This window comes from Drosophila willistoni, unplaced genomic scaffold (genome assembly GCF_018902025.1).
Source record: "Drosophila willistoni isolate 14030-0811.24 unplaced genomic scaffold, UCI_dwil_1.1 Seg533, whole genome shotgun sequence".
Lineage (NCBI taxonomy): Eukaryota > Metazoa > Arthropoda > Insecta > Diptera > Drosophilidae > Drosophila > Drosophila willistoni.
In genome coordinates this window covers 4,258-21,880 of record NW_025814461.1, presented here as the reverse complement: position 1 = coordinate 21,880, position 17,623 = coordinate 4,258, and the positions used below count along the sequence as shown (strand labels likewise).

Below are 17,623 nucleotides of genomic sequence, written 5' to 3'. Positions count from 1 at the left end.
CAGCTCAATATGCAGTCTATATATACAATATGCTTAAGCAACCAGACTTTTCCTTGCCTTCCCCGGGACACAACTCTACTCTATAGTCTTCTGCTGCTCCTGGTTGAGTGCATTGTAGTGCCACTTGGTTGTTCCTTCGTTCCTCCGTTCAAAGTGCTGCAGTGAAAATTAAAATTACATTGGTTACGTCAAATAATGTTGCCGTTGGGTGAAGGCTGCAAAATGATTGCTAGCAAAAAACAAAAAAAAAAGGACTGCCAAAGCCAATGCCGCCAACATCTTCCAGGAGCCCCCAAACAATTTATTGTGGCTGCCGGAATAAAGTGCAGGTAGTGATAAATATCACATGGGCAAGCATTAAAAAAAAACAACAACAAATGAAAAGCAAAACAGAAAATTAGCCAAAAGATAGCTGTAAGGAAAGGATACTTTGATGGTTTTTTAATTATGCCGGAGGCGGCAACACATTTTCTGGGCAAGGCAGCAGAGCTTTGCTTAAAGGTAGTTGGCTGTTCGAGCTTGAAACATTGTAAAATCTTCATTATCATTCAAGAGGATCAGTCACGACTCATGTATTTCAAATCTTCTTAGTTGGCTAGTTTGATTTTACGCTTCTGGCTTATAAATTGGTTTGGTGGACTACAAAGTACTTAGAGGAAGCCTCAAGTTCAACTCCTCAGCGTTTTTTTTCTAGGATAACAGTACTTGTCCATATTGAAAATAATGTTAATAAAATGTAAGACACGGACACACTAATAACATAAGTACAAGCAAAATAATAAGCAATTTCCAGATATTCATGAATAAAAAAAACTGAAAACCCGAATTAATCGGTCTACAACACGTTTCAGTAATTTGGTTAACAAAGCAAGCGGTAAATTTATCGATAACTAAGAGTAGTCATCGATTATAGCTTAGTTCAAAATTCAAAAAGTTTTATTTCAAATCATTCATCCAAGTAGGCCTTTGTTCAAGATCAAAGCAATCCATGACTTGGATTTTTTCTCAAAAAATCAAGGTACTCGGCTTCAACCCACAGAAAATCATTCCAAAACAAGCATCACAGTCAATCAGTTCTCTTATTTTAGATTATATATTTATTTTTCTAACTTGTAACTTTTAGTCCTTTACAAGTTTTATAAAATTAAAAGTGGTTTTCCGGCGAAAAAGCAAAACGTCAAGCAGCAGTACAAGTGAAATATAAAAGTTTTATCAAAGTTCGGTAAGTATGAAATAATTACCGAAATAATTAATATTAAGCGAAATGGTTAAGTATTTAAAAGACTTGGTCCTTAAGAATTGCCGATTCCGGTAGTACTTAATGAATCATTCTGGTCATGTGGCTAACCGCCTCATTCTGTAGATAAACAGGACTAACAATTTAACGACGAAAAAGTAATTTTATTTAGTGCCAATCCTCTGAATCTGAGATTAAATTTTTCGATAATTACTGGGTAAGTGACATGAAACTACAAGCATTCTAGGCTTAAATTTTTAAGTTGCTTTCGAAATTAAGTAACTAATAGTGAAGTAAAAAGAAAAGATAGATTTTGAAGGTTTCCTATTCCTCTAAATTCCGATTCTCTTAGCCCAAAATTAACGTAGTTCCACCTTAATTCTTTTAAATGCCTTGGGACATAATTGGTAATTTGTAATTTGTTTAAGATTTCTTTTTGTCCGTTTATTTTTGTGGTCTTTTGCAAATAAGACCAGCAGGTTAAATTGCCATTAACAAACAAACACCACCTCATCGCAAAACCAATTTCCAGTCCTCTCTGCTCTGACAGAATTGTTAGTTTTTTAAATGACGCGTTTTACATTGTTTAGTTTACATAGTGGAGGGAATGTCACAAAGTGAAAATGTCAGAAATGTCGCGAGTGAAAAACGGTGAGTGGAAGGGGCTATAAGCCGATTGCGTTGACTTTCCCAGCCCCACAGAATTTCGTCCCCTTCGAATTCAGCTTTGGGGATTTTGGGTTCAACACAACACAATGTCGAATGACAAGTCAATTGTTTGTCTTTGAAATTCGATAGGGAGAGACGGACAATAAAAAAAATTTATATGCAACCAGTACTGCAATGCTTCGGCGTATTTAGTTTCAATTTGTGGCCAAAACGATCTAATTGTTTACGATATGATGATTTGCCCCTGTTTGCATCGTCAAGCAAAGCAAATATAAGGCACTCCTCCACAAGCAATGAGGCAACTTCGATGAGGTTTATGGCAAACAATTGCGCTTAAGTGGACCCAACTTTACGAGCGTTCCACCAACTCGAACTCAATTCAAAATAGCACGCAAGGCAAATCAAGTTATGGAAGACAGGTAGGGTAAGATGTAGTCGTTGGTTTGTTAGGAGAGGGTGTTTGGAAGGGAAAGCTCAAGACATCTATAAAAAGCGAGTTATATTTGAATTAGAATATAGCCACATAGACCAAATTAATACCCTATAAAGGATATATTCACCGAAATTCTATCTTCATTCCAAGATTACCTTAATGTTTGCCATTCTTGGTCATTTGACTCGAATTTTTTCCCTTTACGTAATGTAAGACTACAAGAAACAGGATGGCAATCCATTGTAGGTTGAGGAGCAGGAAGAGAGGGTCTGGCCATTGGTGCTTATGCTGAGCCAATATTTTATGAGTCAAGCAAGAGAATTTTAATTGGTGATTCTTTGCGCCATTATAGATTTTGACTGAGCTTTATTAAGTGAAGCCCACCGCACCCCACCAACGACATGCTTTGCAATTTTTTCTTTCTTCTTTCGTTGATTCGCTTTCAATGGGGTTAAGCACTTGAAATTCTTCAGCTCTATTTATGGTTTTTATGCTGCCACCAAACCAAAAAACAACCAATACCCAGACTCTAGCATTTATTGGCCATCAACGTAGACCACGTTCACGCTCTTTATTTCCCTTATCCACCGCCATCTTGGTCATCATTGACAACAGTTTGCTATTCTCTTTGTCTCCCTCTCTTTGGATGCCATCTTTTTGTTGCCACCTTTTGTTTTTTACAAGCACTTTGCAAATATTTATGGCAGAAAAGCAGCGTAAACAAACTCAACTGCAGGGCCCCGTCGACAGCGTCACAGGACATACTCAGATGCAAAGAGAAAACAGAAGGACCACGAAACCAGTTCGGTGTCTGTTTGCAGTTATGCAATATACACGATATCAAATGATAATGCTCTATCAAGTCACAAGGGTCCATCGCCTTCGTTAGATTAAAAGAATTTAGAAATTCGGTAGCTTAAGCTGAAAAATAAGCACCCAAGAATAATGAATGATAAAGGAATAAAAGGCGTGTTAGGGTATTAAGATAGTCGTTTAATTCTTGACTACATTATATATTATGCATCTTTATGTTCAAAAGTCTGGTTGACGTTATTGTTATTGCCGCTTTTCATGTTCATGATGTTTGCTCTGCACTTACCTTCAAAGGTAAAGGTAGTTGTATGCATTTTATAAATTGGGCAACAGCAACTCCTTGACCAAACGAAATGTATGCATTCGAAAATTCTGTTTGCAAGTTTCACATTCGTTAAGTAAATAATTTGCTTCTACCAGGAGAAAGAGTAGGGCAAGTGGTAAGGGAACACACATCCGTAATTAGAAGGCGACGCTGCGTGAAATATTTGTAAATTTTGGGTGTAAACAAAAGCATCCCTGAAAACATTTTGGGGAAAGAGAACAAAACTACAAACAGAAATATAATTAGTCATGTTGCTTTTGATAAATATGTGTTTATTCGCTCAGACATAACAAATGTCTTATTTTACAGCCACCTTAAGTAAACTGGGGGTGGGGAAATTCAGTAATGAATGCACAAAGTGCAACGTATTTATTGCGAATACGAGAAATTCGGAAACGATGTACTCCAAATGTAGTTAGCGCCCACTGCTCTTTGCCCCTAGGACTACATATTCAAACACTCGAATTTGCCTCTGCTATTGGCAATCAACCCGAAATTGTAGACAATGCCAACGAAGAGCATCACTCAAAATGACATTTGGCTACTATTCATAAAAACACACATGCACAGTGTTGGACAGACGTGGCCATATAGATGTCTATACACTTTTGTAATCCTATTTTTCATTGTGGGAAATTGTGCAAATGCCATGACAACATTTCGTTGTCCCAGCTTTCTCTCGCTCACTCTTTTTTGTGCTACCTCTTTGAATCATGCGTGTGTTCAATTGCTTAAATGTGCTGTTACAACAACAAAACAGCAACAACAACCAGACAACATACACAGGGACACTAAATAGAACCAACTAATCAGACTAAAACAAGACAGATACATTGTGTGTTTGTAGTATTTGTTAATTCTGTTCAGTTGCTGTTTGCATATGTACATCAGACAGGCAAAACGACGAAGGACTGGAAGGGACATTCTGTTGTCGGGTTACTGTTTTACATAAGGCATTGTCTCATCAGTTTAATTAGTTGGCCATGCTTTTACTTTTAGCATTTCCCTTTTTCCTTTTGGTGGGCCCCCTCCAAAGAATATAATAAATGTTTGTATTTTGTTAGTATATTCAACCTGATGAGACAAACTTCTGCGAGGTTTGGCATTAAAGTTTTGCAGGAATCTATAATAAATTTGGGCAAAATTCATTTTATACAAATATTTTACTGACACATTTTAGCCCAGACATTTGACATTCCTTTTGGTTTCATTTTTTTCAATAACAATTTCGAATTGCCTGTTATGCAGTTTCAACCTGTTGTTCGTTTTTGTTGCACAAAACAATTGAAAATAGTTTTTGCTTTTTATAAAATTGAAAAATTGTGCCACTCCCACAGAAACCACTCTGCTAATTGCTTTTTCCCCAATACCACTAACCCATTTGGAAGTACATTGACTTTCATATTTCTAATATGATTGCATTTTCATTTCAGAAAAACACACATGCCGAATGCATATGAAACCATACGAATTTTGCGCTTGCACGAGCCTGCTCGTGTGGGCAGTGGAGCATTCCTCAACTTTCTTCGGGAATTCCGTTCAAAGAATACCCAGCTTGATCTGAAGACATCCATTCGTCGGGGTACAAACATCTGGCAAACGATGAATAATACCGAAAGAAGCAAGTATGACTATACAATGCCAAGCAAAAGCCGAGAAGCCACTGCTCCCCAGGATAATGCCGACATGTGCTGTAACAAGAAAATGAAGAGAAAGTCCCCTTGTCCCATGAAGAGGCCATCTTGTCCCAAGAAACGTAAGCCACGTGGCTGCCCACGTAAGCCTGCTTGCCCCATGAGAAAGAAGCGTGCATGCGCCAAGAAACGTAAACCAGCTTGCCCCAAGAAGCGTAAACCAGCTTGTCGCAGGAAGCGCAAGGCCTGTCGCCCCAAGCGTAGAAACCCATGCGCCAAAAAGCGTGTCAAGTGCAGCAAACCTGGTCCCGTTATGAATAATGGGTATCTGAATTTCGTTCGATCGTTCCGCAAGAAGCATTGTGGTCTAAAGCCACAGGAATTGATCAAAATGGCCGCGCGTGCCTGGTGCAGTTTATCGGAAGATAAGAAGAATCGTTATCGTCGCATGGCAAGAAACAAACCTAATAACCTATTTGAAAGCATTTAATTATAACTTCTTTTTTTTGCAGGCCTGCAAGGTAACGAAGAGCTGTCGGCATAACATCGCCGTGTTTGCACTGGGAAGTAAGATGTCTAAAGTTATTGATTGTATCCATCCTCCAAATCGTAGTCGTGTGTGTGTTCATGTTTCCCCCCCAAAAAAAAGTAACTGCTGCTTACCATGTAATGTAATAATTTAAACTTGTAGCGAATGTAATAGTGTGTAAATTTTAAGTAATTACAAGTACAAATGTAAAAATAAAACTGTATAATTTTATTTTTTGAACCAAATTGATAGTGGAAAAAGACCGGGGTCACTCGCACTTCATTTTTTACATCTTAAATGGCTCACTGCGTTCATTTACGAACCTCTTCTAGTAGTACAAAACATGAATTGTTGAATAAATGTTGGAGAAAGAGTTCAAATGTTCAATTCAAACGTTCAAACTAGTTTCTTAATCTATATAGCAAATTTAATGATGCTTCCAATTTATTATTAGGAAAAAGGAATGTATAACGAATGATTAGATTACGACCTTTTTTAAATTTAAGTCAAACTTTACATTAACCTTTTTGTGGTGCCTTTGAAAGAATCTTGTTTTTGAACATTGACCTCGAGACGGCTCAAATGCAAGGTTTGTCTTTAATATTAGCTCATAGCAAGTTTTCTAAAAATGGTTTTTAGGTGTTCAAGAGAACAAAGCTATTTAGTTAAACATTTTAGATCTGTATACATAACTTTGACTTGTAAAGCCACGTCAAAAGTATATGCGGGATTTCTAAGTTTTAAAAGCTTTCGGGTTTTTCTATATCGTATGGTTAGTTATATTCGTAGGGTTAGTAAAGTATGTGTTTGTTGCATAATGAATCATTTCCTGCATTTTGTAATTTTGTGAATTTTTAAAAATGTTTTTATCTTCACTCCTTTAGTTTTTTTGCACAATTCAAACTCGAGAACTAATTAAACTCAACTCTTGATAAAGACTTTATTTAAAGCAGCTTTTGATCCGTTCGTCCAACAACTTGCCATCACTTATCCCCATAGTTGAACCGTTTAGAAATACAATGTATGCTCCAAGTATCGCCATTTTGTAACATTTCATCTCTCAATTTTCTCACTCAAGTTTCTCTACCCATTTTTTCACCTGGCAGTCTGGGCGAAAAGCAAACGCAGCTCAATATGCAGTCTATATATACAATATGCTTAAGCAACCAGACTTTTCCTTGCCTTCCCCGGGACACAACTCTACTCTATAGTCTTCTGCTGCTCCTGGTTGAGTGCATTGTAGTGCCACTTGGTTGTTCCTTCGTTCCTCCGTTCAAAGTGCTGCAGTGAAAATTAAAATTACATTGGTTACGTCAAATAATGTTGCCGTTGGGTGAAGGCTGCAAAATGATTGCTAGCAAAAAACAAAAAAAAAAGGACTGCCAAAGCCAATGCCGCCAACATCTTCCAGGAGCCCCCAAACAATTTATTGTGGCTGCCGGAATAAAGTGCAGGTAGTGATAAATATGACATGGGCAAGCATTAAAAAAAAACAACAACAACATGAAAAGCAAAACAGAAAATTAGCCAAAAGATAGCTGTAAGGAAAGGATAGTTTGATGGTTTTTTAATTATGCCGGAGGCGTCAACACATTTTCTGGGCAAGGCAGCAGAGCTTTGCTTAAAGGTAGTTGGCTGTTCGAGCTTGAAACATTGTAAAATCTTCATTATCATTCAAGAGGATCAGTCACGACTCATGTATTTCAAATCTTCTTAGTTGGCTAGTTTGATTTTACGCTTCTGGCTTATAAATTGGTTTGGTGGACTACAAAGTACTTAGAGGAAGCCTCAAGTTCAACTCCTCAGCGTTTTTTTTCTAGGATAACAGTACTTGTCCATATTGAAAATAATGTTGATAATATGTAAGACACGGACACACTAATAACATAAGTACAAGCAAAATAATAAGCAATTTCCAGATATTCATGAATAAAAAAAACTGAAAACCCGAATTAATCGGTCTACAACACGTTTCAGTAATTTGGTTAACAAAGCAAGCGGTAAATTTATCGATAACTAAGAGTAGTCATCGATTATAGCTTAGTTCAAAATTCAAAAAGTTTTATTTCAAATCATTCATCCAAGTAGGCCTTTGTTCAAGATCAAAGCAATCCATGACTTGGATTTTTTCTCAAAAAAATCAAGGTACTCGGCTTCAACCCACAGAAAATCATTCCAAAACAAGCATCACAGTCAATCAGTTCTCTTATTTTAGATTATATTATATTCTCTTTGTCTCCCTCTCTTTGGATGCCATCTTTTTGTTGCCACCTTTGTTTTTTACAAGCACTTTGCAAATATTTATGGCAGAAAAGCAGCGTAAACAAACTCAACTGCAGGGCCCCGTCGACAGCGTCACAGGACATACTCAGATGCAAAGAGAAAACAGAAGGACCACGAAACCAGTTCGGTGTCTGTTTGCAGTTATGCAATATACACGATATCAAATGATAATGCTCTATCAAGTCACAAGGGTCCATCGCCTTCGTTAGATTAAAAGAATTTAGAAATTCGGTAGCTTAAGCTGAAAAATAAGCACCCAAGAATAATGAATGATAAAGGAATAAAAGGCGTGTTAGGGTATTAAGATAGTCGTTTAATTCTTGACTACATTATATATTATGCATCTTTATGTTCAAAAGTCTGGTTGACGTTATTGTTATTGCCGCTTTTCATGTTCATGATGTTTGCTCTGCACTTACCTTCAAAGGTAAAGGTAGTTGTATGCATTTTATAAATTGGGCAACAGCAACTCCTTGACCAAACGAAATGTATGCATTCGAAAATTCTGTTTGCCAGTTTCACATTCGTCGGAATTAAGTAAATAATTTGCTTCTACCAGGAGAAAGAGTAGGGCAAGTGGTAAGGGAACACACATCCGTAATTAGAAGGCGACGCTGCGTGAAATATTTGTAAATTTTGGGTGTAAACAAAAGCATCCCTGAAAACATTTTGGGGAAAGAACAAAACTACAAACAGAAATATAATTAGTCATGTTGCTTTTGATAAATATGTGTTTATTCGCTCAGACATAACAAATGTCTTATTTTACAGCCACCTTAAGTAAACTGGGGGTGGGGAAATTCAGTAATGAATGCACAAAGTGCAACGTATTTATTGCGAATACGAGAAATTCGGAAACGATGTACTCCAAATGTAGTTAGCGCCCACTGCTCTTTGCCCCTAGGACTACATATTCAAACACTCGAATTTGCCTCTGCTATTGGCAATCAACCCGAAATTGTAGACAATGCCAACGAAGAGCATCACTCAAAATGACATTTGGCTACTATTCATAAAAACACACATGCACAGTGTTGGACAGACGTGGCCATATAGATGTCTATACACTTTTGTAATCCTATTTTTCATTGTGGGAAATTGTGCAAATGCCATGACAACATTTCGTTGTCCCAGCTTTCTCTCGCTCACTCTTTTTTGTGCTACCTCTTTGAATCATGCGTGTGTTCAATTGCTTAAATGTGCTGTTACAACAACAAAACAGCAACAACAACCAGACAACATACACAGGGACACTAAATAGAACCAACTAATCAGACTAAAACAAGACAGATACATTGTGTGTTTGTAGTATTTGTTAATTCTGTTCAGTTGCTGTTTGCATAAAAACGACGGCAAAACGACGAAGGACTGGAAGGGACATTCTGTTGTCGGGTTACTGTTTTACATAAGGCATTGTCTCATCAGTTTAATTAGTTGGCCATGCTTTTACTTTTAGCATTTCCCTTTTTCCTTTTGGTGGGCCCCCTCCAAAGAATATAATAAATGTTTGTATTTTGTTAGTATATTCAACCTGATGAGACAAACTTCTGCGAGGTTTGGCATTAAAGTTTTGCAGGAATCTATAATAAATTTGGGCAAAATTCATTTTATACAAATATTTTACTGACACATTTTAGCCCAGAAATTTGACATTCCTTTTGGTTTCATTTTTTTCAATAACAATTTCGAATTGCCTGTTATGCAGTTTCAACCTGTTGTTCGTTTTTGTTGCACAAAACAATTGAAAATAGTTTTTGCTTTTTATAAAATTGAAAAATTGTGCCACTCCCACAGAAAACCACTCTGCTAATTGCTTTTTCCCCAATACCACTAACCCATTTGGAAGTACATTGACTTTCATATTTCTAATATGATTGCAATTTTCATTTCAGAAAAACACACATGCCGAATGCATATGAAACCATACGAATTTTGCGCTTGCACGAGCCTGCTCGTGTGGGCAGTGGAGCATTCCTCAACTTTCTTCGGGAATTCCGTTCAAAGAATACCCAGCTTGATCTGAAGACATCCATTCGTCGGGGTACAAACATCTGGCAAACGATGAATAATACCGAAAGAAGCAAGTATGACTATACAATGCCAAGCAAAAGCCGAGAAGCCACTGCTCCCCAGGATAATGCCGACATGTGCTGTAACAAGAAAATGAAGAGAAAGCCCCCTTGTCCCATGAAGAGGCCATCTTGTCCCAAGAAACGTAAGCCACGTGGCTGCCCACGTAAGCCTGCTTGCCCCATGAGAAAGAAGCGTGCATGCGCCAAGAAACGTAAACCAGCTTGCCCCAAGAAGCGTAAACCAGCTTGTCGCAGGAAGCGCAAGGCCTGTCGCCCCAAGCGTAGAAACCCATGCGCCAAAAAGCGTGTCAAGTGCAGCAAACCTGGTCCCGTTATGAATAATGGGTATCTGAATTTCGTTCGATCGTTCCGCAAGAAGCATTGTGGTCTAAAGCCACAGGAATTGATCAAAATGGCCGCGCGTGCCTGGTGCAGTTTATCGGAAGATAAGAAGAATCGTTATCGTCGCATGGCAAGAAACAAACCTAATAACCTATTTGAAAGCATTTAATTATAACTTCTTTTTTTTGCAGGCCTGCAAGGTAACGAAGAGCTGTCGGCATAAACATCGCCGTGTTTGCACTGGGAAGTAAGATGTCTAAAGTTATTGATTGTATCCATCCTCCAAATCGTAGTCGTGTGTGTGTTCATGTTTCCCCCCAAAAAAAAGTAACTGCTGCTTACCATGTAATGTAATAATTTAAACTTGTAGCGAATGTAATAGTGTGTAAATTTTAAGTAATTACAAGTACAAATGTAAAAATAAAACTGTATAATTTTATTTTTTGAACCAAATTGATAGTGGAAAAAGACCGGGGTCACTCGCACATTATTTTTTTACATCTTAAATGGCTCACTGCGTTCATTTACGAACCTCTTCTAGTAGTACAAAACATGAATTGTTGAATAAATGTTGGAGAAAGAGTTCAAATGTTCAATTCAAACGTTCAAACTAGTTTCTTAATCTATATAGCAAATTTAATAATGCTTCCAATTTATTATTAGGAAAAAGGAATGTATAACGAATGATTAGATTACGACCTTTTTTAAATTTAAGTCAAACTTTACATTAACCTTTTTGTGGTGCCTTTGAAAGAATCTTGTTTTTGAACATTGACCTCGAGACGGCTCAAATGCAAGGTTTGTCTTTAATATTAGCTCATAGCAAGTTTTCTAAAAATGGTTTTTAGGTGTTCAAGAGAACAAAGCTATTTAGTTAAACATTTTAGATCTGTATACATAACTTTGACTTGTAAAGCCACGTCAAAAGTATATGCGGGATTTCTAAGTTTTAAAAGCTTTCGGGTTTTTCTATATCGTATGGTTAGTTATATTCGTAGGGTTAGTAAAGTATGTGTTTGTTGCATAATGAATCATTTCCTGCATTTTGTAATTTTGTGAATTTTTAAAAATGTTTTTATCTTCACTCCTTTAGTTTTTTTGCACAATTCAAACTCGAGAACTAATTAAACTCAACTCTTGATAAAGACTTTATTTAAAGCAGCTTTTGATCCGTTCGTCCAACAACTTGCCATCACTTATCCCCATAGTTGAACCGTTTAGAAATACAATGTATGCTCCAAGTATCGCCATTTTGTAACATTTCATCTCTCAATTTTCTCACTCAAGTTTCTCTACCCATTTTTTCACCTGGCAGTCTGGGCGAAAAGCAAACGCAGCTCAATATGCAGTCTATATATACAATATGCTTAAGCAACCAGACTTTTCCTTGCCTTCCCCGGGACACAACTCTACTCTATAGTCTTCTGCTGCTCCTGGTTGAGTGCATTGTAGTGCCACTTGGTTGTTCCTTCGTTCCTCCGTTCAAAGTGCTGCAGTGAAAATTAAAATTACATTGGTTACGTCAAATAATGTTGCCGTTGGGTGAAGGCTGCAAAATGATTGCTAGCAAAAAACACAAAAAAAAGGACTGCCAAAGCCAATGCCGCCAACATCTTCCAGGAGCCCCCAAACAATTTATTGTGGCTGCCGGAATAAAGTGCAGGTAGTGATAAATATGACATGGGCAAGCATTAAAAAAAAACAACAACAACATGAAAAGCAAAACAGAAAATTAGCCAAAAGATAGCTGTAAGGAAAGGATAGTTTGATGGTTTTTTAATTATGCCGGAGGCGGCAACACATTTTCTGGGCAAGGCAGCAGAGCTTTGCTTAAAGGTAGTTGGCTGTTCGAGCTTGAAACATTGTAAAATCTTCATTATCATTCAAGAGGATCAGTCACGACTCATGTATTTCAAATCTTCTTAGTTGGCTAGTTTGATTTTACGCTTCTGGCTTATAAATTGGTTTGGTGGACTACAAAGTACTTAGAGGAAGCCTCAAGTTCAACTCCTCAGCGTTTTTTTTCTAGGATAACAGTACTTGTCCATATTGAAAATAATGTTGATAATATGTAAGACACGGACACACTAATAACATAAGTACAAGCAAAATAATAAGCAATTTCCAGATATTCATGAATAAAAAAAACTGAAAACCCGAATTAATCGGTCTACAACACGTTTCAGTAATTTGGTTAACAAAGCAAGCGGTAAATTTATCGATAACTAAGAGTAGTCATCGATTATAGCTTAGTTCAAAATTCAAAAAGTTTTATTTCAAATCATTCATCCAAGTAGGCCTTTGTTCAAGATCAAAGCAATCCATGACTTGGATTTTTTCTCAAAAAATCAAGGTACTCGGCTTCAACCCACAGAAAATCATTCCAAAACAAGCATCACAGTCAATCAGTTCTCTTATTTTAGATTATATATTTATTTTTCTAACTTGTAACTTTTAGTCCTTTACAAGTTTTATAAAATTAAAAGTGGTTTTCCCGCGAAAAAGCAAAACGTCAAGCAGCAGTACAAGTGAAACATAAAAGTTTTATCAAAGTTCGGTAAGTATGAAATAATTACCGAAATAATTAATATTAAGCGAAATGGTTAAGTATTTAAAAGACTTGGTCCTTAAGAATTGCCGATTCCGGTAGTACTTAATGAATCATTCTGGTCATGTGGCTAACCGCCTCATCCTGTAGATAAACAGGACTAACAATTTAACGACGAAAAAGTAATTTTATTTAGTGCCAATCCTCTGAATCTGAGATTAAATTTTTCGATAATTACTGGGTAAGTGACATGAAACTACAAGCATTCTAGGCTTAAAGTTTTAAGTTGCTTTCGAAATTAAGTAACTAATAGTGAAGTAAAAAGAAAAGATAGATTTTGAAGGTTTCCTATTGTTCCTCTAAATTCCGATTCTCTTAGCCCAAAATTAACGTAGTTCCACCTTAATTCCTTTAAATGCCTTGGGACATAATTGGTAATTTGTAATTTGTTTAAGATTTCTTTTTGTCCGTTTATTTTTGTGGTCTTTTGCAAATAAGACCAGCAGGTTAAATTGCCATTAACAAACAAACACCACCTCATCGCAAAACCAATTTCCAGTCCTCTCTGCTCTGACAGAATTGTTAAGTTTTTTAAATGACGCGTTTTACATTGTTTAGTTTACATAGTGGAGGGAATGTCACAAAGTGAAAATGTCAGAAATGTCGCGAGTGAAAAACGGTGAGTGGAAGGGGCTATAAGCCGATTGCGTTGACTTTCCCAGCCCCACAGAATTTCGTCCCCTTCGAATTCAGCTTTGGGGATTTTGGGTTCAACACAACACAATGTCGTCAAGCAAAGCAAATATAAGGCACTCCTCCACAAGCAATGAGGCAACTTCGATGAGGTTTATGGCCAACAATTGCGCTTAAGTGGACCCAACTTTACGAGCGTTCCACCAACTCGAACTCAATTCAAAATAGCACGCAAGGCAAATCAAGTTATGGAAGACAGGTAGGGTAAGATGTAGTCGTTGGTATGTTAGGAGAGGGTGTTTGTGTGTGTTTGCCATCATCTTGTTGCTTCACATACACCAAAGAGCTCAAGGGAAAGCTCAAGACATCTATAAAAAGCGAGTTATATTTGAATTAGAATATAGCCACATAGACCAAATTAATACCCTATAAAGGATATATTCACCGAAATTCTATCTTCATTCCAAGATTACCTTGATGTTTGCCATTCTTGGTCATTTGACTCGAATTTTTTCCCTTTACGTAATGTAAGACTACAAGAAACAGGATGGCAATCCATTGTAGGTTGAGGAGCAGGAAGAGAGGGTCTGGCCATTGGTGCTTATGCTGAGCCAATATTTTATGAGTCAAGCAAGAGAATTTTAATTGGTGATTCTTTGCGCCATTATAGATTTTGACTGAGCTTTATTAAGTGAAGCCCACCGCACCCCACCAACGACATGCTTTGCAATTTTTTCTTTCTTCTTTCGTTGATTCGCTTTCAATGGGGTTAAGCACTTGAAATTCTTCAGCTCTATTTATGGTTTTTATGCTGCCACCAAACCAAAAAACAACCAATACCCAGACTCTAGCATTTATTGGCCATCAACGTAGACCACGTTCACGCTCTTTATTTCCCTTATCCACCGCCATCTTGGTCATCATTGACAACAGTTTGCTATTCTCTTTGTCTCCCTCTCTTTGGATGCCATCTTTTTGTTGCCACCTTTTGTTTTTTACAAGCACTTTGCAAATATTTATGGCAGAAAAGCAGCGTAAACAAACTCAACTGCAGGGCCCCGTCGACAGCGTCACAGGACATACTCAGATGCAAAGAGAAAACAGAAGGACCACGAAACCAGTTCGGTGTCTGTTTGCAGTTATGCAATATACACGATATCAAATGATAATGCTCTATCAAGTCATTAGATTAAAAGAATTTAGAAATTCGGTAGCTTAAGCTGAAAAATAAGCACCCAAGAATAATGAATGATAAAGGAATAAAAGGCGTGTTAGGGTATTAAGATAGTCGTTTAATTCTTGACTACATTATATATTATGCATCTTTATGTTCAAAAGTCTGGTTGACGTTATTGTTATTGCCGCTTTTCATGTTCATGATGTTTGCTCTGCACTTACCTTCAAAGGTAAAGGTAGTTGTATGCATTTTATAAATTGGGCAACAGCAACTCCTTGACCAAACGAAATGTATGCATTCGAAAATTCTGTTTGCAAGTTTCACATTCGTTAAGTAAATAATTTGCTTCTACCAGGAGAAAGAGTAGGGCAAGTGGTAAGGGAACACACATCCGTAATTAGAAGGCGACGCTGCGTGAAATATTTGTAAATTTTGGGTGTAAACAAAAGCATCCCTGAAAACATTTTGGGGAAAGAGAACAAAACTACAAACAGAAATATAATTAGTCATGTTGCTTTTGATAAATATGTGTTTATTCGCTCAGACATAACAAATGTCCTATTTTACAGCCACCTTAAGTAAACTGGGGGTGGGGAAATTCAGTAATGAATGCACAAAGTGCAACGTATTTATTGCGAATACGAGAAATTCGGAAACGATGTACTCCAAATGTAGTTAGCGCCCACTGCTCTTTGCCCCTAGGACTACATATTCAAACACTCGAATTTGCCTCTGCTATTGGCAATCAACCCGAAATTGTAGACAATGCCAACGAAGAGCATCACTCAAAATGACATTTGGCTACTATTCATAAAAACACACATGCACAGTGTTGGACAGACGTGGCCATATAGATGTCTATACACTTTTGTAATCCTATTTTCATTGTGGGAAATTGTGCAAATGCCATGACAACATTTCGTTGTCCCAGCTTTCTCTCGCTCACTCTTTTTTGTGCTACCTCTTTGAATCATGCGTGTGTTCAATTGCTTAAATGTGCTGTTACAACAACAAAACAGCAACAACAACCAGACAACATACACAGGGACACTAAATAGAACCAACTAATCAGACTAAACAAGACAGATACATTGTGTGTTTGTAGTATTTGTTATTCTGTTCAGTTGCTGTTTGCATATGTACATCAGACAGGCAAAACGACGAAGGACTGGAAGGGACATTCTGTTGTCGGGTTACTGTTTTACATAAGGCATTGTCTCATCAGTTTAATTAGTTGGCCATGCTTTTACTTTTAGCATTTCCCTTTTTCCTTTTGGTGGGCCCCCTCCAAAGAATATAATAAATGTTTGTATTTGTTAGTATATTCAACCTGATGAGACAAACTTCTGCGAGGTTTGGCATTAAAGTTTTGCAGGAATCTATAATAAATTTGGGCAAAATTCATTTTATACAAATATTTTACTGACACATTTTAGCCCAGACATTTGACATTCCTTTTGGTTTCATTTTTTTCAATAACAATTTCGAATTGCCTGTTATGCCAGTTTCAACCTGTTGTTCGTTTTTGTTGCACAAAACAATTGAAAATAGTTTTTGCTTTTTATAAAATTGAAAAATTGTGCCACTCCCACAGAAAACCACTCTGCTCCCCAATACCACTAACCCATTTGGAAGTACATTGACTTTATATTTCTAATATGATTGCATTTTTCATTTCAGAAAAACACACATGCCGAATGCATATGAAACCATACGAATTTTGCGCTTGCACGAGCCTGCTCGTGTGGGCAGTGGAGCATTCCTCAACTTTCTTCGGGAATTCCGTTCAAAGAATACCCTGCTTGATCTGAAGACATCCATTCGTCGGGGTACAAACATCTGGCAAACGATGAATAATACCGAAAGAAGCAAGTATGACTATACAATGCCAAGCAAAAGCCGAGAAGCCACTGCTCCCCAGGATAATGCCGACATGTGCTGTAACAAGAAAATGAAGAGAAAGTCCCCTTGTCCCATGAAAAGGCCATCTTGTCCCAAGAAACGTAAGCCACGTGGCTGCCCACGTAAGCCTGCTTGCCCCATGAGAAAGAAGCGTGCATGCGCCAAGAAACGTAAACCAGCTTGCCCCAAGAAGCGTAAACCAGCTTGTCGCAGGAAGCGCGAGGCCTGTCGCCCCAAGCGTAGAAACCCATGCGCCAAAAGCGTGTCAAGTGCAGCAAACCTGGTCCCGTTATGAATAATGGGTATCTGAATTTCGTTCGATCGTTCCGCAAGAAGCATTGTGGTCTAAAGCCACAGGAATTGATCAAAATGGCCGCGCGTGCCTGGTGCAGTTTATCGGAAGATAGAAGAATCGTTATCGTCGCATGGCAAGAAACAAACCTAATAACCTATTTGAAAGCATTTAATTAGAACTTCTTTTTTTGCAGGCCTGCAAGGTAACGAAGAGCTGTCGCATAAGCATCGCCGTGTTTGCACTGGGAAGTAAGATGTCCAAAGTTATGCGGAGCTGTATTGATCCTCCAAATCGTAGTCGTGTGTGTTCATGTTTCCCCCCAAAAAAAAGTAACTGCTGCTTACCATGTAATGTAATAATTTAAACTTGTAACGAATGTAATAGTGTGTAAATTTTAAGTAATTACAAGTACAAATGTAAAAATAAAACTGTATAATTTTATTTTTTGAACCAAATTGATAGTGGAAAAAGACCGGGGTCACTCGCACATTATTTTTTTACATCTTAAATGGCTCACTGCGTTCATTTACGAACCTCTTCTAGTAGTACAAAACATGAATTGTTGAATAAATGTTGGAGAAAGAGTTCAAATGTTCAATTCAAACGTTCAAACTAGTTTCTTAATCTATATAGCAAATTTAATGATGCTTCCAATTTATTATTAGGAAAAA

General features: G+C 37.4%; 3 protein-coding genes across 5 annotated transcripts; all 3 read left to right on the top strand.

Moving 5' to 3' along the window:
• Nucleotides 1-1,384: 1,384 nt before the first annotated feature.
• Nucleotides 1,385-5,858, top strand: LOC124461579 (protamine-like protein 99C). The gene is made up of 3 exons (XM_047013097.1): nt 1,385-1,454; nt 4,911-5,562; nt 5,624-5,858. The coding sequence occupies exons 2-3, from the start codon at nt 4,921-4,923 to the stop codon at nt 5,792-5,794; spliced, it is 813 nt and encodes a 270-aa protein (XP_046869053.1). The 5' UTR covers nt 1,385-1,454; nt 4,911-4,920; the 3' UTR covers nt 5,795-5,858.
• Nucleotides 5,859-9,407: 3,549 nt separating this feature from the next.
• On the top strand, nt 9,408-10,763 carry LOC124461582 (protamine-like protein 99C). 2 transcript variants are annotated; one of them, XM_047013101.1, is made up of 3 exons: nt 9,408-9,428; nt 9,816-10,467; nt 10,529-10,763. In XM_047013101.1, exons 2-3 carry the CDS (start codon nt 9,826-9,828, stop codon nt 10,586-10,588), a joined length of 702 nt encoding a protein of 233 aa, XP_046869057.1. In that variant the 5' UTR covers nt 9,408-9,428; nt 9,816-9,825; the 3' UTR covers nt 10,589-10,763. The 2 variants fall into 2 exon arrangements, with proteins under 2 accessions (XP_046869057.1, XP_046869056.1); XM_047013100.1 differs by lacking the exon at nt 9,408-9,428 and adding an exon at nt 9,439-9,477.
• A 2,074-nt stretch (nt 10,764-12,837) lies between these two features.
• Nucleotides 12,838-17,232, top strand: LOC124461581 (histone-like protein 18C). 2 transcript variants are annotated; one of them, XM_047013099.1, is made up of 2 exons: nt 12,838-12,894; nt 16,436-17,232. In XM_047013099.1, exon 2 carries the CDS (start codon nt 16,446-16,448, stop codon nt 16,950-16,952), a length of 507 nt encoding a protein of 168 aa, XP_046869055.1. In that variant the 5' UTR covers nt 12,838-12,894; nt 16,436-16,445; the 3' UTR covers nt 16,953-17,232. The 2 variants fall into 2 exon arrangements, with proteins under 2 accessions (XP_046869055.1, XP_046869054.1); XM_047013098.1 differs by lacking the exon at nt 12,838-12,894 and adding an exon at nt 16,074-16,108.
• The last annotated feature ends 391 nt before the right edge of the window (nt 17,233-17,623 follow it).